Below are 25,292 nucleotides of genomic sequence, written 5' to 3' on the forward strand. Positions count from 1 at the left end.
AAAGTTATGGACAACCATTCTGTGCTTACCTTCCTCACATGGAAGGAATCCCAGGAACACTGGAGCACTTTGGTACTTCTTACTCTGATTAACTTGGTGCTACTTTATTAAATAAGAAGCGAAAACATAATGACTGTGTTAATATGTGTGGTTTACATGACTACCATCCTCCAGCGTATGCTTAACTAAAAGGTAATGATTTTATATAATTCCCAAGTTAGGGGTTAGGTTAATATCATTTAATGTGAAATGTCAATTTAAGTTTTTGGTTAAGAATCCATAGACAAACATCACCAAGAGTATGCTAAAGAAATGGGTTTCCACATTTTCCATCCAACTGCAGAGAGGTATAAGTCTTTCGAATTAATTATGGCTGCCAGTCCTAGCTCTCAGAAATGAGGTCCTGTCTCAATATAAGTAAATCACATAGGAATAAGGGAAGACCGTTTTGAGGAAGTGTTTAAATTGTTTGCTTGGAAGCTTCTATGCACGGGGAAATGTTTTTTGTTTGCTTCTGGAGTTGGTGGCAGTTTCAGTAATGCTATATGTTGACCACATTTAGGGAAAAAATGGAAACTGAGTCTAATAGAAGAACCTCTCAGATAGAAGCCCAATTTCAGGCCGATTGTCAGAAAGTCACTGAGAGATGTGAAAATGCTCTGCGAAGCCTGGAGGGGCGGCACCGCCAAGAGCTGAAGGAGCTCCTGGAGCAGCAGCGTGAGGAGAGAGCCCAGTGGGAGTTCGAGAAGGATGAGCTCACCCAGGAGTGTGCAGATGCCCAGGAGCAGCTGAAAGAGACTCTACAGAGGGAGAAGGCAACTTGTCTGGCCCTGACCCAGGAGAGAGAGATGCTAGAGAAAACATACAAAGAACATTTGAATAGCATGGTTGTAGAAAAAGAGCAGCTACTCAAGGAGCTGGAAGATCTAAGAAATGTGTTTGAAAGTCAGCAAAGCCTACTATCCAACCAGATACTTCAGCTGAAGAGCAGTCATGAAAAAGAGCTGAAGGACTGCAGGCAGGTCCTGTGCCAGGCAGGTGCCTCAGAGCAGCTGGCCAGCCAACACCTTCAAAGTCTAGAAATGGAACGTGACCAGGAGAGGCAGGAAATGATGTCCAAGCTTCTGGCCATGGAGAGCATCCACAAAGTGATGTGTGAGAAAGCAGATCAAGAGAAGGCCAAGATGAGCACAGAAATATCCATGCTTCAGAGTAAAATTAAGGAAATGCAGCAGATGGCATCTACTCTGTCCAGGCTTCAGAGTGGCTGTCAGGTAACAGGAGGTGGGGAGGTAGGAGGAAGTGGAGCCATGTCTCTGCTCCAACAAGGAGAGCAACTGTTGGAGGAGAATGGAGATGTGCTCTTAAGCCTGCAGAGAGCTCATGAACGAGCAGTGAAGGAAAATGTGAGAATGGCTACTGAAATTTCAAGATTGCAACAGAGGCTGCAAAAATTAGAACCGGGGTCAGGAATGTCTTCTTGTTTAGATGAGCCAACTACTGGATTATTTGGAAATTTTGTGGAGCAAACAGAGCCATTCTTATTGCAAAACCAAATGAAGCAAGTAGAAGGTGTCACCACACAGTGTGTCCTAAGTGACCTGCAAGACGATGAGGTCCGGGATCTGGGAAGTACAGGGACAAGCTCTGTTGAGAGACAGGAGGTCAAAATAGAGGAGTCTGAAGCATCAGTAGAGAGTTTTTCTGGGCTTGAAAATAGTGAAGAGACAAGGACTGAGACCTGGGACCTGAAGAATCAGATTTGTCAGCTTCAGGAACAACTAATGGTCCTTCGTGCAGACTGTGATCGAGCTTCTGAAAAGAAGCAGGACCTACTTTTTGATGTTTCTGTGCTAAAAAAGAAACTAAAGGTGCTTGAGAGAATCCCTGAGGCTTCTCCCAAGTACAAAGTGTTATATGAAGATGCTAGTAGAGAAAACAACTGTCTTCAGGAAGAGCTGAGAGCGATGGAGATGCGCTATGATGAGGCACTAGAAAATAACAAAGAACTCACTTCAGAAGTGTTCAGATTGCAGATTGAGCTAAAGAAAGTTGAAGAAGTGACTGAAACATTCCCTAGCCTGGAAAAGAGTTACAATGAAGTTAAAAGAGAGAACGAGGAACTGAATGTTCTGGTTCTGAGACTTCAAGGCAAGATGGAGAAGCTGCAGGAAAGAGCAGTGCTGGAGTGTGAGTGCTTCCCCGTATGGGAAGCCCGTTTGGATCATCAGGAAGTCGAACCTGATGGAACCGTGCTTGAACTAAGTCAGACCTTAGAAGAGTGTGTGCCAAAGGTCCTGAAGGTGCACCACGTTAGAGAAGAGCGATTCCAAGAAAACCAGTACTTTGAGCAGGAGAATACACGGCTCTTGGAAAAAGTAAAAGCAAACAGACTTGCCTGGCTACACAGAACAATGCGGACACACAGAGAAAAGCCCAGAGTACAGAACCAAATTATACCAGAGGAAAATACTGCTCTCCTAGACCTTGAAGACAAACATTTTCAGCGTCAGGCCACATTAGCAGAGTTAGAACTAGAGAAAAAAAAGTTGCAGGAGTTGACTAGAAAGTTGAGGGAGAGAGTCACTACTTTAGTTAAGCAAAAAGATGTACCTTCTCAAGGAGAAAACGAGGAAGAGCTGAAGGCAATGATGCACGACTTGCAAAGCACGTGCAGTGAGATGCAGCAAAAGGTTGAGCTTCTGAGGTAACGTATGTACCTTCTAAACTTCACGGAACCCCACAGAGCACCTCACCAAATCTAACTGCTGCTGCTTGCTGTGCCTAGAGAAACTAACCTGGTAGTCTCCAAGGAGAAAGCACTACTTCAGGCTTCCTCTGCTTCTGTGTGGTATTAACAAATAGAATAGCCTTGCCTAGGAGCCACTCCCTCCTCTATGGGAAATAAATGTTCATTTGGGGTGTGAGAATTCATAATGGATAATGTTTACTGTTTAACCATGTGTGTCATCAGTGTATGTCAAGTCTTAACTCCTTTCTAGCACTTCATTTGGATGGGTAGTTTTGTGTGTGTGTTTTGCTGTTAGTTATTTTCCTCATTTTGAGGGAACGTGTTATATGAGAACAAGCGCCTTTTGTGTATTATTAACTCGGTAGATAACGACTCATACTAACATAGGAAAAACGTGTTTGTGGCTTATACTTTTTCACTTAGAGCACTTGAAGTACATGCTGATATTCATAAACAATAGAAATTTATCTTTGAACATAAAATTTTATTGAGGCACTGTCAGATTCTAATAAATGTGCTTGAAGAATAAAGGCAAAAATGAAACTAATTTGAACCACTGCTCGCTTGACTTTATAAAATATGATTGCAATAGTCTTCTAAAAAAATTGGTTTTTAAAATTTGATGTACTATCTCATGTCTAAAATATCTTAATGATATGAAACAAAATTCTGGATGTAGTTTTTCCTCTTTTTTCTTGAGACCATTTTTAGTTCTAAATATCAGAATATAATGAGATTTAAAAAAATAATAAACATTAGTGTATGTATTTCAGTGTGGTCGTTTTATTTAGGTAGCAAATTTTCTTTCTCTAGGGAGCCTGGGGCCTGAAATTAAAGCTAACACAGCTTAGTAATCTGGCTTCTGTCTATTTGGAGCAACTATTTGAATAAAATTATTTGCTCAGAGCAGTATGCTTGCCACTGAGAAAACCAGCAGCCAGAGTGGGCACTGAGTCTCAGTTCCTGCCTCTGTGTTCGAGTTAGCCACACTTGCCTCACATCTCCTAGTAAAATTTTTACTTCCCAAAGGAAATGAGTCAATACATCATTGCTTGATTGCTAGGTAATAGAGACTACTAATTTAGACTTCTCTTTTTAATTGACATGGAACACTTGTTTAATGGAAGTTACCAGAAAGTGTTTTCCAAAGATGCCAGATGACTACCTTGTTTTAACTGTTTTTTTTTAAATCTCTGTACTTAGATATGAATCTGAGAAACTTCAAGAGGAAAATTCTATTTTGAGAAATGAAATTACCACTTTAAATGAAGAAGATAGCATTTCTAACCTGAAATTAGGGAAATTAAATGGATCTCAGGAAGAAATATGGTAAGACATACATTTAAATTTTCTTCAGGCATTTTTGCAAGGACTAAAACTATTTTACTTCAGTGTTTAAAGCCTAACTCTTAAGTTGTATTTTCATTGTCACTTTAGGCAAAAAATAGAAACTGTAAAAGAAGAGAAAGCTGCAGTTCAGAAGGTAGTTGAAAACTTAAAGAAACAGGTAAGGAAATACTTAATATTTCCGAATGTTTCTTGACTCTGAAATTTTCTGCTTCCATTTGTAATTTACAAATTTATAGATGCTGTAGAATAATGTGTAGCTAATAATGGCAAGGTTGTAAATCCTGAGTTTCAAAATGGAAACTCACCTCATGTGGACTGTAAACTAGGTTTCTATTTTTTGTGAATAAGTGAATTTTTTGTGACTAGAAACTAGGTTTCTTTTTTTGTGAATATAATAATGTATACATTATTTCTAGACTCTTGAGTGCTTGATATAAGTTTTGTAATCAGTGGGAGTAAGGAGCTGATACCTCTAAAACTATACATCTGAAATACTAGCTCCATCCCTCCTATAGTTTTGATTAATGTTAGCTCCTTCTTTCTTCACCATGATTGAAAGAAAGTTAAGGACAGAATTTCACAAATGTAAAATACTAGATTATTCATATATCTTTTCACAGATTATGATTTATTCAGATAGCTTGTGCTATTCAATGCCTAATTCATATAATCTCCCAACATTCAATGTACAGGGGAAGGCCATTTGAGAATCTGAAACTGTCAAAGGACAAGGACATCCTAGGAAAAAAGTATTTTCAGTACTTGAAATAGACAAGGTGTTAACATCCAAAGTAGATCTTGTACTCATGAATAAATGGTGAAACCGAGTTAAAAAATAATTGGTATGAATGGTCAAGTAAAGAAAAAAGCCTCATCAGTGACTAGGGAGTGCCAATTAACTGTCTCTTTTTTTCACTTGTCAAATCAGCAAAAATTAGAGATTGCTATATCTAATATTTAAAAAGTGGAGAGGAAATGAAGGTACTCATATATTGTTGATACGAGTGTAAGTTAGTAGCACTGAGGAAGACATTTTGGGGATACCTGTGTGTACCTTCTAGCCCAGCAGCCCCACTCCTAAAAATAACATCCTAAATACAAAATGCCATAATGTGTAAATGAATTTTCCAAAAGATAGTTTTGTTTCTTCACAATGAAAATAAAGAATAGCAAACTCACATGTCTGTCAATGTGGGAATGGATAAATGCATTACGGAATGTCTTGATACATACCTACAGCCACTAAAAAGTACAGCATATGATAGTTTCTGATTTGAAAAGATTAGAGTCTGTAAGATATTACAAATGGAAAAAGAAGGCTATCCAAATATCTGAAATGACTGAAAGTTTTTTATAAAGAAGAAAACCTCTTGTGCAGAGGGATATGTGTCCAGCTGTGAACAGCACTGCTGGCTGCTGTGGGATGGGATTGGGCTGGCTATCACTTCTTCGTATGCTTCTGAATTGACTGAATTTGTAGCGAGGAATGTGTCATTTCTATTACTAAGAGTTTGTGTGTATGTGTATGTGCATGTACAAAGAGGGGAAATAACAAGGGGAAAAAAGAGTCTCTAAATCTGTTTTTTAGCTGAAATAGGGTAATTAACTAGTTTTGAAAACTTATATCAATTTTAATTAGATTTCAGAATTAAAAACCAAAAATCAGCAGTTGGATTTGGAAAATACAGAACTTAGCCAAAAGATCTCTCAAAATGAGAAAGAATTGCAAGAACTTAATCAACGTCTGGCAGAAATGCTATGCCAGAAGGATAAAGAGCCAAGACACAGCCCTTTTGAGGACTGGAAACCAGAACAGCCTAATCTGAAAGAGGAACCAGAGCCCTGGAGAGCACAGGTGTGGTCTGTAGCCACCCACAGCCTTGTGGGAGGAAGTCCCAAGAAATGAAAGCCATGCTTATATTAAATGTCTCATACATGAAGTCTCAATGCTTAAAACAGTGTGGTGCCAGCACACGACTAAACAAATCAGTGGAATAGAAAGTCTAGAATTAGACCCAATTGCAAGTGGAAATAATATATAACCAAGACAGCTCTTCAATTCCACTGGGGTAAAGATGGATTTCTTAATAAGTGATGCCTGGACAACTGTGTAGACATTTGGAAATAGATAAAATTAGATCCATAAGGATGAACTCTAATTAGAATCAGAATCTAAATATATATATTTTTAAAACTATACAAGTACTAGGAAAACACATGATTGAATTAGTCTTTAACCTTGGCGTGGAGAAAGGCTATCTGTGAAGCAGAGGCAAAAGAAAAAAATTGATTAAGTTTAAAAATTGTTTGCATGACAAAAAATACCATGAACAGAGAAAAAAGACAACTCACAAACTGGGAGAAAATATTTACATCATATACTACCAAGAATAGGGTTACTATCCCTACTATGTAAAGAACTCTTAAAAATCAAAGCACCTAAGACCAAAATCTGACAGCAAAATGGAAAAAAAATTAATAAGTCACACACAAAAAAATAAAAATGGCTCTTAAGCCTATGAAAAAAAATACTCAGAATCACTCATAATTACAGAAATGCAAATAAAAACAACACTGATGTATCATTTCTCACCTATGAGTTTGGCAACAGTTTAAACATATGACAGCATATCCTGTTGGTAGGCTTCAGAGAAACAGGCACTCTTCATCCATTGCAAAAAAGAATGAAAAAGATCTCTAATAGGAAATTATTTCCAGGACATACTGTTAAGTAAAGGAAGAAAAGCACAAAAAAGTGTAGTATGCCTCCCTCCAGGTAAGAAAGAAGGGGACATTAGAAGATACATACATATCTGCTAATTTGTGTAAAAGAATTACAGGAATAAGCCAGAAACTAAAGATAGTTCCTATAGAGAGTGTGTGAAATGGACGGGATAGAGGAAGGAATGTGGTAGAAGGGATGAGGAGAGGTGTGTGGCTTCTCTGAGTATAACTTTTCATAAATAGCTCTCTTAGAATCATGGTCATGTTTCACATATTCTTCACAAACCCCCAAATAAACACACAATTAAAACCAATCAAGATGTGGGGTATAGGATAGAAAGTAAACACTAACAAATGAAACTATATGTAAATGGATAACATAACCACAGTGGGGAAGAAAAGAAATAATTTGGAAATTAATATCTTGACTGTATACTGTAGAACTAAAGACAAAAAGTGTACATAAATTCTATAAATAATGTAGTCAGTAAATATTTCTCATGGAAGTGTGGGTTAGTAATTCTGAAACTACTTTGTATATACTAAAATTGACCTAATGAGTAAATAAATTATAGGCAATAAGAGCTGAGTTTCTCAGTTGGAGAAGGATGTTCCAAGTGGGGAAATGAGGAAGGCTAAAATGAACCCTCTGATGTTGGATTAGAATTTGAGGTATTAGTATAAACTCAGGTTTCTTAATATATATACAGATACATTAGATAGAGATATAGGTATGTGTATGTGGGCAGAGTGCCCAGATCTTGGTTTCTAAATATGATTCTCCTATAATAGGACCCAGGGCTCCTTGGGAAAATGATTGATTCTAGGGCTGGGGCAGGAAAAATTCAATTTGAGCCTGAAACATCTCATGGTGCCAGAAAGAAGAAAGTGCACACAAAAAAAGATGGAGCATGTCAAAAGGACACATGACCCACCTGAAAGAGCTCCCGAGGACCAAGCTGGAAGAATGTCATCAACAAAATAAATAATCATACTACAGCATAAAATAAATATAGTTATAAAATAAATATAGAATAAGTATCTGTGGGCCCATACTGATATTAAAATACTGGTTAAATATCAGGGAGAAACAATGGCTCTTTACAGTAGAATTCAGTTAATAAAGAAAGAAGTAAGTAAGTTATCACAGCAAACACCAGAGTCACAACTGTTATCGACAAAATCCACTGATAGACACTAAAATTAATAAGCAGAAGTTTGAGAAATACGATGTGCATAATTACAAAGGATCTCCCCTAAGAGAAGTAGAGTATCTTCACAGTGGAGAAACCTGCAAAAACTACCTTAGAAATCATGTTTAAGCCATTGAAGTGGAATGTCTTTGAGAATTTAAGTTAGTTCCATGAGTATAAGGATAAATGGTCATAAAACATTATGTCACTGAATTTGTACTTGTGTTCCCTCAATGCTGCTTTTTGTGAGCCTGGTAAGTTTCCCCAGGCTAAACAAATATGTCTTTTATTTGACTTCTTAAATTTTTTCTTAGTCTTCCACCTTAGTGTCTTCTCTGGAAGCAGAACTTGCCGAAGTCAAAATACAGGCTCATACTGTGGAACAGGAGAACCTCCTTCTCAAAGATGAACTGGAGAAAATGAAGCAAGTAAGACTGTGTGCTTCTTGGGGGTGAGGCCATGGAGGGGGACTATAGAACAATGTGTACTTGATGGTCTGGCTTTTCTAGCCACCAAATGCCCTTTTCACTGGAACCCTGACAGCCAGCTTATTGCCTAGTCAAGTTGAGAACGAACATGCAGTACAAGTCTACTTGTAAGGGCTTCTATTGCTAATTCTCTTAAGTGTTGCTCTAGTTATGTAACTTACATATGGTGCAGACTGAAACTGTTACTGTAAATGAATCACAACCACTTCAGTTAAAGGAATTTGCTTTTCTACTTTCTCCCAGCCAAGTGATAAAGTAATACAAATTTGTTTAAAGAAGTGACTTTCTTGCTCATAACTTTAGTAAGTATTCACCAAGCTTTGTGAGACAAAGATGAGGCTGGTTCCTCTTACCCCTTATAGCAAGTATGAGGCATCTATCTTGGGCATAAAAGTGAATTTTAGAGCATTATCAGAGATGCAGGCTCACTTAGGAATTTGTCTTTAAGAAGCCTATTTCAAAGTTTCAACGAAATACTTAATTTTAAGTATAAAAGAGGTTTCACCTTAAAGTTATATCCTGAACATTGTCCTAGTTTATAGTTTTTTCTGAATTTTTCAATGAGTACAGGAGTCTTTCAATTTGAGCAATCTTGATTTATAATAGAACTGCATTGTTCTATTTTATTTATTTGCTGCACGAGAGGATTACTTTAAAATTATGACACCCTTAGATTATAAAATTCTCTTTTGTACCTCTTCAGCCTATGAGCATAAAGGAATACTTCTCTGAATGCTGATATATTGAACCTGTACTACCAAGTTTTATGTTTGTGATAATCTTTAATTGACTCCTGTAAGTCTTGATTTCCTAATAGGATTATGAGACCTCAGGTGTGTCTCTCACAGTGCCTAGTGCAGTACTGATACCCAGTAGGTACTTTATCAGAGCCTCTCCATGGCAGATGCTGCTATGCAAAGTATACTTGTTCTGCCATAACAGAAGCTTCTGCCATTATAAACATTCCACAAGTTAAAACTCAAAGGGCCCTTCTGGGTATGTAAGTATTCCAGAGCTGCTATTACCAAATTCATCCTAAATAACTTGGGCATACCCTTCTCCTTTACCTTTTGAAAGTCTGTCTATTGTCAGCCTTTAAGAGGATAATAATGGGTTGTAACTCTTAGCATGGGAGATGTGTACTTTGTGACTTTGCTAAGCTAGAGATCAGAAGAAAAGGAGTGAAGTTGGGAGTAAAATAGCATGATGAGAACATCATTTGGCACATTTTTATGACATTTTTTACAGAGGCTTTATAAATACAGAAAAATGGTGAGCCCTGAGTGCCTCTAGTGAGAAGTTGTTTCCTGGCACCTGCGCTCTTCAGGATCACAAGAATAGGATGGACCTGGAAAGCATGTGCTAATATGTATGACTTCATGATTTGTTCACAAAGCACTTCCGTTTGTATTATCTGTTGCACTGAAGAGAAACTGGAATAGCATTAGCAGAAGTCACGTGCCAGTCTAGAGATACCCAGAATGATACCAGGCTTTGTGAGGGTCAGGGGGTGGGGACACAAGGTAGTAAGCAAAGGAGAAAGGTCCTTTACTAAGTTAATGCCTAAGTACTTTAAAATACATTTTCCTACGTTCTTTGTACTTGTTTAGATTTGTAAGGTACACTGGATTTGTTACCAGTTAAAGACAAGATTCAATCCTTAAAGTCTATTTTGTCATACTATTCCTAATGCTACATGTAAAAGAACATAAGGTTGTAAGTAGAAAGATGGCCTTAGCATTATAAGATGACAGAGAATTGAAAATTTGAAAGCCAAGTGAAGTGGAGGGAAATTTAAAACATATGGATTATGGGAATGGGTTTAGAAGGGTAAGAATCGATTGGTCTCTTTAAAGCAGCAACTGTAGGGAAATGGGGACTGCTACCCCACCCCGGGACGTTCAGCAACGTCTAGGGACAGTTCTGGTTTTCGTAACTGGTGTGTGTGAAGGGAGAGCAGTGCTACTGGCATCTGACAGGTGAAACCAGAGGGGCTGCTACTCCTCCTGCAGCTCCCCAGACAACTCCCCGCCGTGAGGAATTACCTGGCCCAAAATGCCAGTAGTGGGAAGGCTGATGCTGAAAGGAATAAAAACAGTCTTTTGTTGTCCTGATTCCATAAAGTGGAGAGGAGGAAACCAGTGTGTCCACACCAGCAACACCTTTCCACCATCCAGCTTGCCCTTGTGCTGAGCATTGTACATGGTCCTTAACAATTTTCTAGTCTTGACTGAGATTTTTGAAAAATATTTTTTTCTAGTTATAGCATAAGGAAAAATGTATTGCACTATATGTACACAAGTTAAATTGATGAAGAATGGCAGTCTGTTATTTATTTTACCCTGAAGATAAAAATGGAAAACTGGGACCATTATTTAACAATGTCTGTCTGGTTGAATCTATGAGCTGACGTTACAGCAGTCAGTTGGAGAATGGAGAGAAGCTAGCAGGGAACATTTTGTTAAAGCTGATTATAGTCCCCTAGAGTTTATATGTCCCCTGAAATATCTACGGATAGGGAAATAGCAGCAGCCATGAATATGCCCTGTTTATAAATACCTCTTTTATAAATATTGCCATGAAATGTGATGGGAGGGCTTGTTTATCTCTTACAGCTGCACAGATGTCCTGATCTCTCTAACTTCCAGCAAAAACTTTCTAGTGTTCTAAGCTACAACGAAAAACTGCTGAAAGAAAAGGAAGCTCTAAGTGAAGAATTAAATAGCTGTATAGATAAGGTAGTAAAAATAAGACTTTTTGCCATTGTTGTATAATGTATACCATGAGCATTTCTCTATGCCCAGTGGCACATGGGCCTCCCACATTAGCATAATTGTTTCATAGTCTCTTGGGACATTTCAGCTGGTGTTATGTGACCTTAGAGCTCCTGAAATCATGATTTTAACAGGAGTTTAAATGAGTTGCTTATTAATTATAGTATTAAATACAGTATAAAAAGTATGTCTTACTTTAATATGTAACCATGCTGCTTAATATGTTAATATCGCTATTCTACTTGGATAGAATATATTGTTGTATTTAATAGTCTGAGTTCTATTACATTGACAGACATTTATTTTTTTCTATTATATTCCCCTTAGCAAATCCAAAAACTCCACTTTCATCCCACCTGCCTTAGTAGGCATTCTGTATTTTCCTATTATGGTATGCTATTGAGTTTTCTAATTGCCTTCTGGCCCACCATCTCTTACCCATAAAATATGAAAAAATGAGAAAGAAAAATGGAAATCCCCAGTGAGAGGAGACTCCTCATAATTAAAGGTGGAAAAGGGAGTCAGAAAAACTTTCTTTTCCCTTGCCCTGCTCCCCCATGTAAATAGGTAGTATTTGATCTTTTCAGTATAAGTGGATGCATATAAAACAAGGCTAGAAATGCTTGCAAAAATGCCCTGTTTTTTTTCTTTTCCTGAAACAGTTGGCAAAATCAAGTCTTTTAGAGCACAGAATTGCTACTCTGAAGCAAGAACAGAAGTCTTGGGAACATCAGAATGAAAGCTTAAAGTCACAGCTAGTGGCTTCACAGGAAAAGGTATGTGGGCAACTCTTGTTTCATCTGCACAGTTAATATTTTCCTTTGCCTTCTAAAAGAACTCCCGGTGGAGAAAATGTTCCAGGTGGAAGTGGCCTAAGGGCTCAGAATGATTCTGTTTGTCTAATGTTTGACACATGCCTACCGTACAGTGTAATAATTTGAACATTTCCCTCAAAGTTCATTATTCTATTAATGAGATAGTCTTATCATTAGGAGAGTGCTTATTTATGAAAGTTTGAGAATAACATGTAAAAGTGATTACTTGTTACAGGATTTGCCAATGGCCCTATTGTAGTTAAAGATGTCTATCAACATTCCTTTTACAAATTTAAATTTTTTTTAATTAAAATATTAGCATGGAGTAGGGTTCTGCAGGTACATATTTTTATTTTCAACAGAGGGGTCCTTTACAAACCAACACAGAGGCTAAGACATAATTTCTACAAAACTCAGTAAAACCATCTTTTTTGATGCCAGTTGGTACTCACGGGTTCTGTAAGATTTCACTTGATAATATTCCATTTCACTTTATTAGCATTACTCTGCTCCAGGCATAGTTCTTTATTGTAAATATACTTTAACATCCTGTATATATGCATGATATCCTGGGTTTCTACTGAGCTGCTGAAAAGATCTGGATATAGTAAATGGAAACAGGAGAGGCCTTTGAAGTTCTCTTGTCCTAGCTCATTCATTCCTGGACATGCTGCAGGTGACACCATGAGGATTGTGTCACAGTGTAAGACTGTTCTCATGATGCAGGTTCAGAGTTTAGAAGACACCCTGCAGAATGTAAACCTGCAAATGTCCCGGATTAAATCCAACCTACGAGTGACTCAGCAGGAAAAGGAGGCTTTAAAACAAGAAGTTATATCTTTACATAAGCAACTTCACAATGCTGGTGACAAGGTAATTTCTTTTTTATTGAGGGATTGCTCATTTATATAGTACAGTATACAAATGTTAAGTCTATAACTTGATTTTTATAAATGTATGTACATGTGTAAATATATCTTACGTAGCCGTGTGTGTATGTATTTGTGTTTTTGTAATCACCTATCTCACAATACAGAACATTTCTAGCGCTCAGTAAGGCTCTCTTGTGTCCCTATAGTTGATAACCCCAAAGGAACCACTTTTACCCTCTGCCACGACAGGTTAGGGATTTTCTGAACTTCACTTAATAGAACCATAGTGACAAGGTAACTGTATTGTTCAAGTCAGAAGACTGTGGCTGAGTTGTTTTGTAGTAAAACTAAAACATTTTAATGTTGTAGAAACTGTGTCTCATTTTAATATATCACAATGCTACTTCATCTCTGAGCAAAAAAATAAGAACAGTGTGTTAGAGATATCAACCTTGAGGCAGATATTAAGATTTTGTCCTACCATAAAAGTAGGCACTAATTCAGTTATTTTATCTCTTTGTGATACTTTTTTAAACCGATTTTTAAAAAATAAAATAGTTTCCATTTTTAAAAACTATTTCTGGACTGATATTTTTCTTAAAACAAGACTATACCTTTTTTCTTTTTCATGTTTTGGTTTAAAAGGCAAAAGGCTTATCTAGTATTACCTTTTTTAATTTTTAAAGCATTTTTCACTTTAGTAGCTTAAAGCATTGCTGAGTTAAGGCCTCAATTACATGGACAAATTGCTTTGGATTCTAAAAAAGGATATGACTGCATGTATGAAAATAAAAGTAGAATTTAGCTTATGAAAGTTTTTACGTTAGTAATGCATTTCAGAGTCCCCTCTCTGTCCTCTGTTAACTAAAAGAGTAGTTATCTAGGTTCAAATGTAGGTTCATAAGAGTGAGGCAGTTTTTTTTAAGGCCACCAATATCTATGTATTTGAGTCCTGTATAGAACTGGGACTTGTCCTACAATCATTTTGCTATCAGACTGGCAAGGCTGTTTTGCCCAAGACCATTTTCAACAGAATTTCCTAGTCTTTTTTTTTTTTTCAGTGAAATCCCAAAAATACTGTTTTATTTACATCTATATGTACCTACACTCCCATTAGAAGACAAAGCTGAAGTTGAAAGGTGCTTGCTAAGAATTGTCATTAGGTAAATTTGACACTTAAAACAGAAATCAACCTGTTTTTAAGGCTTAACTCTAATTGTCTCTTAAGAACTGGGCCCCAGAAATAGACACCCATCCATCAGGATTCCATAGACAGCAGCAAAGCCTGTCTTGGGACAAGTTGGATCATTTGATGAATGAGGAACAGCAGCTGCTTTGGCAAGAGAACGAGAGACTCCAAACTGTGGTGCAGAACACCAAAGCGGAGCTCACACATTCCCGGGAAAAGGTGACTTGGAAAGTTGTACATAGTGGCATGTGTTTGAAAATGCTTAGTTTGATATGAAAATGAATGTTTGGTATGATTGAAATGGTTCTAAGGTATGGATCTGAGTATTCTGCTATGGCATACTTATTTTAGGAATATATATCATTTACATGCATGTAGTTTTATCCTGATATGTTTATACAATATTTTTCATTTTTTATAAGCAGTTCTTTATTAAAATCTGTGATGTTAATCCTCATATCCAAAATATAGACTCATGAAAATTATGTTAACAGTATATTCCTCATTCCAACAGGCTAGCTGCCAAGACTGGTAGTACAAAAATGGCAAAACTAGACTCAAATCTTAATTGGTCTAAAAGGTATCCCTTTTTAAAGACTCAGCATTTCAAAATTAAAACGGTCTTTAAAGACCATCTTTTCTAACCACTAAACTGTTTAAATTCTTTACTTCTGCTAGGTAGTTGGCTTCTCCTTAAACAGCTCTTTTGAGGAGGAACTCATTGAAGAGCCACTCTGTGCCAGAAACTGTGATACTGTACAAGACAGATGTGATTGCTGTCCTCATAGGTCTTAGCAGTTCAACAGAGTCGATGGGACTGGCACCTCATTCACTCCTAAAATCATGCTTATGTCAGAGCAAAGATGCCTGGGATATGTTTTCTTGGCAGCCACATTGCACTGTTGACCCCACTGGCTTGGTAGAGCCAGAAGTCCCCTCTTCCTGGTCTGATCTTTACAGTGTTGGGTTTTTAGACTCAACCAGACTAAAAACAGATTTACCTAGAAATGATAATGAGCTCTTGAAATCCAAACAAGTAGACTTCAAAAATTGGCAGACCTGACTGAAAAAAATATATATATTTTTAGTACAATAAAGTCCAAGTGCTGAATATAAATTTTCCTTATGTTCATTGTTTTTCCTGGTTGGGTGATTATATTAGCATTTCTTCCTCTGACACTTGTTCTTATTAGGTCCGTCAACTGGAATCCAACCTTCTTCCCCACAAGCACCAAAAACATCTAAACTCATCAGGTACTGTGAAGCCTACAGAGCAAGAGAAGTTGAGCTTAAAGAGAGAATGTGAACAGTTTCAAAAGGAATCATCCCCTACTAATAGGAAGGTGAATTTTTGAGAGTTTATATCATGTGTCCACATTCTGACTATGATATGTCCCTAAGTGTGTGTTTCTTCCCCTGCTTGCTTCCAAGAAAATGATTACAGTGGCATAGTTTGGATCTTCCTTATATCTGTGATTTGTAATCTTGTCAAAACAGTACCATAGTTCTTTTTGATTAAATGATGTTTGAAAAGGAACACTTAAGTTTAAGCTTCAAAAAGAAGACAGCTAATTGTCTTCATTACTAGCCTTTAGAAGTAAAATACATATAGCTTGAATATTAGGAACCTCTTAATATGATCTACTATCTATTGCTGTGTAACAAATTAAAATAATAAACAGTTGTTGTATCATAGTTTCTGTGGGTCAGAAATTAATCAGAAGCAGCTTAGCTCAGTGGTGCTGGCTTGGTCTCTCATGAGGTTGCAGTCCAGAGATCAGTGAGGCTGCATTTATCTGAAGGCTGCACTGGAACTAGAGGATCCACTTCCAAGTCGTGCATATACCTGTGAGGAGGAGGTTTCTGTTTCTTGCTGGATGGCTGCTGGAAGCCTCCACTCCTTACCACCTCTTGGGACATGGCAGTGAGTTATGTGAGAGTGTGAGAGGGAAAGATCCCAAAAGACCAAGACAGAAGCTGTGTAGTACCTTTTATATGGTAATCCCGGAAATGACATACTACCATTTCTGCTGTATCAGAATAACCCTGGTATAGTGTGGGAAGGAACTGTGCAAGGGTGTGAACACCAGGAGGTAGGGATTGGAGGGGCCCATCTTGGAGGCTGGCTGCCACTTGGTTAAACCTCTGTAGCATAACTCCATTTCCTTCCTATTCTGTGTTCATGAAGTTAGCATTCTAGACCAGTGTTACTCTGGGAGTTCTTGCTCTTAATTGTTTTTCTTTCTTTTCCTAAACTAAAACTTAAGAGTTTTCACTATTACCTTCCTCCTCTGAAAATAATGGTTTGTTAAAAAATCTGGGAAGAATGATGAACAATCATTTACTTTTGTTAAAAAGTTTTAATGAAATTTTTGTAAGTTCATGAAAGTTATGACCATTGCAGTAAGAAGACTGGTTGTGCTTCCTCTAAAGCTGAAATGTCATTTAATTTTAGGTACTTGAAGTAAACTTATCAGAAAGGCAGTGGGTTTCATCTGGCTGCTCACTTAGAGAAAAGTCTAATGATAAGTTTTAAGATAACAGTTTAAATATACCTGGAAAGACTGTATACTTCTGTTTAATTACTCTTGCTACTCACCTAAGCTTTTTTTTTTGGATGACTGGTTTCACTTTTTTTTTGGATTTTCGTGAGTTTTTTTGAGTTTTTTTCAATTTTTTAAAATTTTGGTATCATTAATATACAATCACATGAGCAACATTGTGGTTACTAGATTCCCCCCATTCTCAAGTCCCCACCACATACCCCATTACAGTCCCTGTCCATCAGCCTAGTAAGATGCTGTAGAGTCACTACTTATCTTCTCTGTACTATACTGTCTTGCCCGTGACCCCCCCTCTACGTTATGTGTGCTAATCATAATGCCCCTTATTCCCCTTCTCCCTCCCTTCCCATCCACCCTCCCCAGTCCCTTTCCCTTTGGCAACTGTTAGTCCACTCTTGGACTCAACCAGACTAAAAACAGTTAGTCCATTTTAGACTCAACCAGACTAAAAACAGATTTACCTGGAAATGATAATGATCTCTTGAAATCCAAATAAGTAGACTTCAAAAATTGGCAGACTGTGAGTCTGCTGTTGTTTTGTTCCTTCAGTTTTGCTTTGTTGTTCTACTCCACAAATGAGTGAAATCATCTGGTACTTGTCTGTCTCCACTTGGCTTATTTCACTGAGCATAATACCTTCTAGCTCCATCCATGTTGTTGCAAATGGTAGGATTTGTTTTCTTCTTATGGCTGAATAATATTCCATTGTGTATATGTACCACATCTTCTTTATCCATTCATCTACTGATGGACACATAGGTTGCTTCCATTTCTTGGCTATTGTAAATAGTGCTGCGATAAACATAGGGGTGCATCTGTCTTTTTGAAACTGGGATCCTGCATTCTTAGGGTAAAGTCCTAGGAGTGGAATTCCCAGGTCAAATGGTATTTGTATTTTTAGTTTTTTGAGGAACCTCCATACTGTTTTCCACAATGGTTGAACTAGTTTACTTTCCCACCAGCAGTATAGGAGGGTTCCCCTTTCTCTGCATCCTCGCCAGCATTTGTTGTTCCTAGTCTTTTCTATGTTGGCCATCCTAACTGGTGTGAGGTAATATCTCATTGGGGTTTTAATTTGCATTTCTCTGATGACAAGCGATGTGGAGCATCTTTTCATGTGTCTGCTGGTCATCTGAATTTCTTCTATGGAGAAGTGTTTGTTCATATTCTCTGCCCATTTTTTAATAGAGTTATTTGCTTTTTGTGTGTTGAGGCATGTGAATCACCTCAGCTTTTTTTGACAGAAGCAAAAACCAGCATTTTAGAATAGCATCATGTTTTCTACTTAGGAGTAATTCTGAATTCCAGCATCCTCTAGTTCATTAGATTCTTCCTGTATTAAAGAGAATTCCAAAAATGGATACTTATAAAATCTTCAAATTGTATTTTTGAAATTGAGAAACAAGTTACATAAACCAGGTCTTCTATATTCTTTGTTTTAATCCTTTGAACTTTGCCCTAAGACAGTGTTCCCACTGCACATCCATAGTAAAGGATCATGAAATCTATTTCATGAAACACCAGCTTTTTTAAAAATAATAAAATATACTACAAAATATTAGTACATTAGAAGTATTATTTCATGAAAGTTTTCTTCCAGTGATACGTAGTTATGACTGTTCATGCATAGATATGTACATGTGGGTATGGGTATTTGTACTGTGTTGCAGGATAAAATGTACTTCTTACAGTGAATGGCTTTGAAGTTTGAAAGCCAGCTGCCTTTAGGAATCTGTTCTTGTGAGGAGTGGTGATTAAAGCTACACTACTTCAATGTAATCAGTGCACTAGATTATACTGTTTGTTGTTTTCCTTCTGTGAACTTGGCTTTCTTCCAAAAGTTAAGACTTCTGACTAGTGTAAATTTGTCAACATAAAGTAGAGCAACTAAGGTTTTGTTTTGTTTCTAAGGGAGTTTTTTGTTTTTTAAGCAGATCAGCCAGATGAACTCCCTTGAACAAGAATTAGAAACAATTCATTTGGAAAATGAAGGCCTGAAAAAGAAACAAGTAAAACTGGATGAGCAGCTAAGGGAGGTAAGTTTTTAAGCAGATGGCCTTAGCTACGAAGAATATTTTAATCCATGAATGAGCCATTTGTTTGGAAAGACTAGCATAGCACTGAATTCCTATTATGAAAAAAAGTGAAAACCTAAGTACCCCACCAAGGCTGAATTCTTTGGACTATTTTACCAAGTTTGATAGACATTTTTGCTTAAGTAGTCATAGGAATTCATACTGCTTCACAGAGGAAGGAATATTTTATCCCTGAACACAAGAACCTATACCGAAACAGATTCAAGTGGCGGAGACTCTGTTCAGTAGTGGCTGAGAGGCCCAGAGCTCTTCTGCTATTGCTGTGGTTTTAGCAGTGTCCTGGTACCTTGCATTTTGTTGTGTTACATAGCTAGGATTGTGCTCTGACAATTTTCAGTTAGGAAATCCACACAGGGAATCTGAGAGCATTAGCATTTATAAGTATAACTTTCAAATGTTGCCACTGTTCATTACTACATTTGAAACTAAGAAATGCATTGTGAGCCATACCTCTGTTAAATAAAAATGGATTTGTAAAACTTGTCAGGTTGGACATTGGGTTTCCAGTCTATTAGATTGCTTTCTGTGTACCAGGTACAATATAGGACACAACTTATACACAAACCATTCTTAATAAGGAAAAATTTCATTGAGATACTTTAAGTAAGTGAAAATAGGTAGAGAGGCATGGGTAAAAAATGTCTTTTTCTGCTGCACATGCACACACATGTACTATATATACATATTTTTAAGCAAGAATTATAGAAAGAGATAGTTCTTTTATGAAGCTGGGCACACACAAAGGTAAGTTTAAACAGATGTTGGCTTTTAAATGTGAAATACGAGCAAACATATTGCACTGATACTTAAATGACCACTGAGGTTTCTGTCAATTTTATGTTCTCTGATATATCCACTAATAGGGAGCTTAGTGAAACTATAAATAGTGAAATCAAAACCATTTTTTTTCTCTGACAGCATATAATAAATATGTTCAAAACCTTGAGCTGCCAGCTATGTTTAGAGGTAGCTGTGCTTTTCTGATGAAATAATTATATACGGTAATGAATAAGATATCTGAAGCTAAGCCTGACACGTACCAAACTGAAAAGTAATGGTATATTTAATCACTGTTAGATCCTTTCTAAATGCTCTGCCCATAGGCCAGTTCTTCCTCCACCTGCTCTAGCCCCCTTCTCTCCCAAACCCTTCTTACATTGTTAGCCATAATAAGTAATTTCCCCTCATTATTTTTCTCCCTGATCTAGTAGTAAATATTTGCTGATAGATGGGGGAAATTGAGTCTTCTTGGCAGTAGAGCTGAAAAAGCATGAATTTTCAACTGGAACACTAATAAGAACATCTCACATTTTCTAATGAAACTTTTAGGAAATAAGACTGGCTGGGCTATTAACTCTGTACAGAACTATACAAATTGGATTTTTTAGCAGCTTTAAATATAATTCACATACTATACAGTTTACCCATTTAAAGTGTATAATTAATTCAGTGGGTCTTGGTATATTACATTAATTTTTAAAATTGTGATACATACATATACATAACAAAATAACGATTATTAAGTATATGATTCAGTGTCATTAATTACATTCCCAATATATATTCTAGTTATTGCTATTTCTTCCAAAACTGTTTCATCACCCCAAACAGAAACTCAAATTAAGTGCTAATGTCCCATTCCCTCCTCCCACTAACCATACAAATTGGAATTTTTGTTATTATGTGATCTATAGATTAGTATGATTGGGGGATGTACAGTGGTTTTACACACCATTTTTTTTGCACCCAACTCACCTGAAAGATAGATAGGGACTTCTCGTTCTGGTAGGGTTTCTCACTGGGCTTGGGTAAGGGACTGGGGGCAGGCAGGGAGATGTTTCTACATCAGAGTCTTTGGGATTAAGGAATTTAAGTTTTCTAGGTGGTTCTAACCTGCTGTATGAACTCCCTTGGGGTAAGGAGTCTCACCTCATTCCTATATGCCAGTCATTTAAAAGTCACTGATCTAATACAATACATACCCTTATCCCAGTATAATTAGTTTCAAATCACTAGACCATGAAATGAAAGAATTTGTCTCCTACTCCAGGGCTTTGTAAACTATATGAAGCAATGTTCTATAAAAATTTGTTTTGAACATTCAAAAGAAGGGTTATAGAGTATATTAGTAGTTCTAAAGTTAGCTATATACTTCTGATAGCCAATAGTTCAGACACGTGAACAACAAAACTATTTTATAATTTATATTCTACATCTCCCTGTGGCAAGTCATTTAACCTAAGATCCATTCCATCCTGGGCCTGGAATCAGCTAAATAATTTTATTGGGATGGGTAGAAGTGCAGATGGCAAGCTCACAAACCAACCAGAGTTCAGGAGTTGAGGAAGCAGTTACAGTATTAGAGCTGCAAGACATTTTAATATCTAAAACTTACATACAAAGAAATGTAAATTTTGATCCTTTGTAAGTTCTTACTGACTAGAGCATACATATTCAGGTATATAATATGCCCAATCTGTACTGTTCTCTTTTTATAACTCATACTTTTCTTCTTTTTATAACTCCTGTAATTTTCTTTTGTTTTCGTCTGTGGCTAACCTGTGCCTAGAACTCTGTGGTTGGAACTAGCAGAGAAGGGTACGATTCTCTGCCTGAGCTAATGTGTGAAGGTAGCACATTCTCTTTCAATGAATTTCATAGCATGGAGACATCTCATTAAACTCCTTGTTCATGTAATCATTTCTACTGACTATAGCAGTTAATAAATACTTAAAGTAAGAGCCATTATTCATTTTCTTTTTGCTTTAACTGTGGAATATGTCTGTTTCCAGTTACATAAGGATTTTCCTCAGTATTTAAAGATGTGTGAAGAAAATCATCCCACTGACACAAGATCACTGGGTCATAATTCTCTGTATTCTTTATTCCTAAAAATAAAGTGGTGAGTTCTCTGACTCTCTAATTAGAAATACGTCAAAATGAGTGATGGCCTACCTCAGAAATTTATATTTAAGGAAATGAATAGTGGCTCTGAAGTTCCATGATAACATGAATTATAGTTGGTCTCAGAGGCCTTTTCCCCTTCTCATAAGCCTGTAGGTGCTTCCTCTTGAGTTTAGTACTGGGTCATGTTTGTTGCATGCCTTCCATTGAGCCCTGTGTCTGCTGAATGTGTTGACAGATGTGAAGTGGCATGTTCTACTAGCCAAATCAGTGTGTTCTCCTTTTCTTCTCCCCAACTTTGATTGGCATGTGATACACATAACCATTGCCTCATTGTCTTGAACAAACACTTCTATCCCATGTACTTTAGTTTCCAGATGTTTTGGGATTATCACCTTATGCCCCAGAATTGCCTGTCTTACTGTGCTACTTAAGAGTATTACATCGATAAACTAAGGTTAAAATAATTTTAGATGCAAGATGAGATTATTTGAAAGAATTTCTAACTTGGGAAATATATAGTCATTGGACATTTGTTTTTGAATCTTTGTGAATGGTAACTGGCAAGACCCTAAAGCATAAACCATTTTCTCCCCTTTGCCTTCTCCAACCCAGTTGTTTTTTTTTAAAGACTTAATATTCTAGTGTAAAAAAAAATGAAGCAGAAGTCAGACATACTACATACATAATGTAATTCATGCCATTATAGTCACTCAAGAGTGAAGAAGTACAATTTTTAAGTCTAAAACTTTTAAGAATGCCTGCTTAATTATATTCTCTCCAAGGCAAAATGACTCTTCCCAGTTACTTCTTACTCAGGTTTATATTCTGTCTTGTTTTCAAGTTATCTGTGGATCTAAGAGGCCTTCAACAAATTCAGAGGCTTCAGTATTCCCTCTGCTTGACAATTTCAAGGGCGGCTCTGTGGCTGAAGGTACAGAGCTGAGAGGGGTGGTTCTGCCCTTGTTCTCCAGATGCAACACCTGAGGTCCACTGTGATGCTTAGCCCATCCCCTCACACTTGGGATCTGCAGCTGCTTCAGCAGCAAGCCTGTCTGATGGTGCCCAGGGAGCAGTTTCTGCAGCTTCAGCACCAGCTGCTGCAGGCAGAACAGATAAACCAGCACCTGCAGGAGGAACTTGAAAATAGGGCCTCCGAAACCGACACACCACAGGTAGGAGCCTCTTTTCTTCTCCAGTAGTAAACTCAGACCACCTAATTTAATTTTACCTGCTTGTTTGAAAGTTATAGCAATTCAACAGTGGAAGTAAACCATCTCAGTCTGCTGTCAGAGTTCCACCTGGCCTGTCATCCAAACCCATGGGACTGCAGGGCTTGCTGTGTTTTGTTCTTTGCCGTGCTACCGTTCAGTCTCAGCTCCCGAGCTGGGTAATGAAGTGTCCTTGGTCTCCTTTGCACATGAGTAATTGATGATAAAGTGTCAGGATAACATGAGCTTAGTGCACAGTTTATCTAGCATTCTTGTCTGATGCCAAAAATATTACAGAATTCAAGTGCAACTCTAGGATATGCTTTGCTAACAGAGAATCCTGGGTTTTCCTGTACCAGAAGGGTACAGCCTGCTGAGTTATATGGAATATACAAGTGGGGACTTTTCACAAGTAATAAAGTAGAATGTGTAGTAACTTTAGTTGACATAATTTTCAAAAGTTAAATGAACTTAGTTTGAAAAGCTATTTTTAAGAAAGATCATTTCCCCTTCCCTTTGAATTAGCATTATCCCAGCTCACAACCAGATACAATCCTATAATTACCTAGGTTTTCAAATAGCTATGTCTCTTTAGTGCCTCGTTCCTTTTTCAGAAGTCACATAACTCTGGTTTTGCCCATTTAGTTTATTCAGAATTAGGAATAAAAAAAACATCCTCCTTAGTTCGTAGAATTCTAAATTAATTCTTGCTGGTTTGGATGCTCTTCTGTTTTCAAATACCTTGCCTCTCATTTGATATTTGATAAGGAATTTCCCAACTCTTTTTCTGTAATCCCCTCTTTGCAAAGTCACACTGGCACTATAACTACACATTGGAGCAGTTCTCTGCTCTTCTCCTAGTATATAGCTATGCTTTGTCACGATGTACTTCTGTCCTCTATTCTTTCCAGTAAAACTTTAAAATTTTTGTCTTTTATGTTTTAAAATCCATGTTTTTGGAAGCTCCTATATTCTGCTTCAATTTCCAAATATTAAAATTAAATTCTAAACTAAATTTAAAATTGTGATGATAGGATGTTGAACAGATGCTTCAGCTCTTCATTACAGAATTGAATTATAAAACCTTGACCTCAGTTTCCAATGGATATTTTAAACCACATGATTAGGCTAAGATTCTACCAATTGTTCTCTCGTACACACTATTTTCAAAACATGCTCTTCCCAACCCACCCACCAATACTCAAAAATAAAAAAATACCCCTTTACTACAATTACTTAAAGGATTAGGTAGACAAAAACTGTTAAGGTATTTGTACTAAAAAACAATTCCTCCAGCCAGATGGCAGGGTGGACAGCTTACTGCTCTCACTAGAATACCACTGCGGGCACTCCTGTTCTGGGAACCAAGCTGGCACTCATTTTAAGAATAAAGAATATTATTAGAATCTGCACGTTGTCTGTGTGTGTGGAGTGATGTGATTTCTTCTGCCTTTGTGTTGCTTGGCTTGCATATGTAGTGTTAATGTGTGTGATTTAAAAACTTGTTTGCATTATAAATATTTGAATTTAGAGTCCCCCCCCCAAAAAAACAATCTTGACATCAGGGTGAAGTGTACCACTTGCCTTCTTTCTCTAGGCCTTGCTACCGGAGCAGCGAGCAGTGCATGCAGATTCCTACAGAAGGATTGGGCACCTGTGAAAACTGGGCTGCTATGGATGACATTTCTTACCATGGCAGAAATACTCAAATGCATACACCCACACACACACACACAACACATACACAGAAACACAGCAGAGAAATGTTCTGTAATCAAGTGCTCTTTTAAATTATTATTATTATTATTATTATTATTATTATTATTATTATTATTATGCCTTGGCAGTATTATGTCATTTATTTATGTAGAAATGACATATTTTGTGAATCAAATTCACAAATTTCAGCTTGGTACAAGTCATTTTATATATACCATTTAAAGAGTGTGGATTTGAGATAGTTGAAAGGATGTATTCTATATAGTTTCTCATTCCATCTGTTGTAACTATTTTTAACAGGAGGTACTACTTTTATATGTGGGATTTGAAGAAAATCAGGTTTATTTATACTGTTTTGTATCAGATATGTAATCCTTTTTGGACAGGAAAAAGGAAAATTTTAATGAAACAATAAAATTAATTTTAAGTATATGACTGCCTTTGTTTTTCCTCTTTCCCAACACTCCATGATCTTTGAATTACTATGTTTGTTTAGTTTTGTTTTGTTTTAAGGCAATTGGAAATCAGGCATTTTCCATATATATATGTTTGAACTTTAAAAAGCCATTGTGTCTTTTAAAATATAAGATATTTTAAAGCTAGATATTCTCAAGACCTGATTTCTTGAAATTTACTTTCTG

The 25,292-nt window shown here is 37.0% G+C and overlaps 1 protein-coding gene across 19 annotated transcripts in view; it reads left to right on the forward strand.

The window, feature by feature from the left end:
* Positions 1-25,292, forward strand: part of NIN (ninein) — a 96,101-nt gene that overhangs the window by 63,645 nt on the left and 7,164 nt on the right. For 7 of the 19 annotated variants that reach the window (XM_073211252.1, XM_073211267.1, XM_073211254.1 and 4 more), the window contains 12 exons: positions 563-2,707; positions 3,956-4,081; positions 4,190-4,259; positions 5,742-5,957; positions 8,334-8,447; positions 11,123-11,245; positions 11,944-12,057; positions 12,823-12,969; positions 14,197-14,376; positions 15,351-15,500; positions 18,653-18,757; positions 22,696-22,896. In XM_073211252.1, coding sequence (XP_073067353.1) covers positions 563-2,707; positions 3,956-4,081; positions 4,190-4,259; positions 5,742-5,957; positions 8,334-8,447; positions 11,123-11,245; positions 11,944-12,057; positions 12,823-12,969; positions 14,197-14,376; positions 15,351-15,500; positions 18,653-18,757; positions 22,696-22,896 — 3,691 coding nt within the window. Of the gene's footprint in view, positions 1-562; positions 2,708-3,955; positions 4,082-4,189; positions 4,260-5,741; positions 5,958-8,333; positions 8,448-11,122; positions 11,246-11,943; positions 12,058-12,822; positions 12,970-14,196; positions 14,377-15,350; positions 15,501-18,652; positions 18,758-21,386; positions 21,448-22,565; positions 22,897-24,529; positions 25,084-25,292 lie in introns of those variants that run through there. The other 12 variants (XM_073211264.1, XM_073211268.1, XM_073211253.1 and 9 more) reach the window with 10 other exon arrangements.

The sequence above is a fragment of the Manis javanica genome, chromosome 8 (genome assembly GCF_040802235.1).
Source record: "Manis javanica isolate MJ-LG chromosome 8, MJ_LKY, whole genome shotgun sequence".
NCBI lineage: Eukaryota > Metazoa > Chordata > Mammalia > Pholidota > Manidae > Manis > Manis javanica.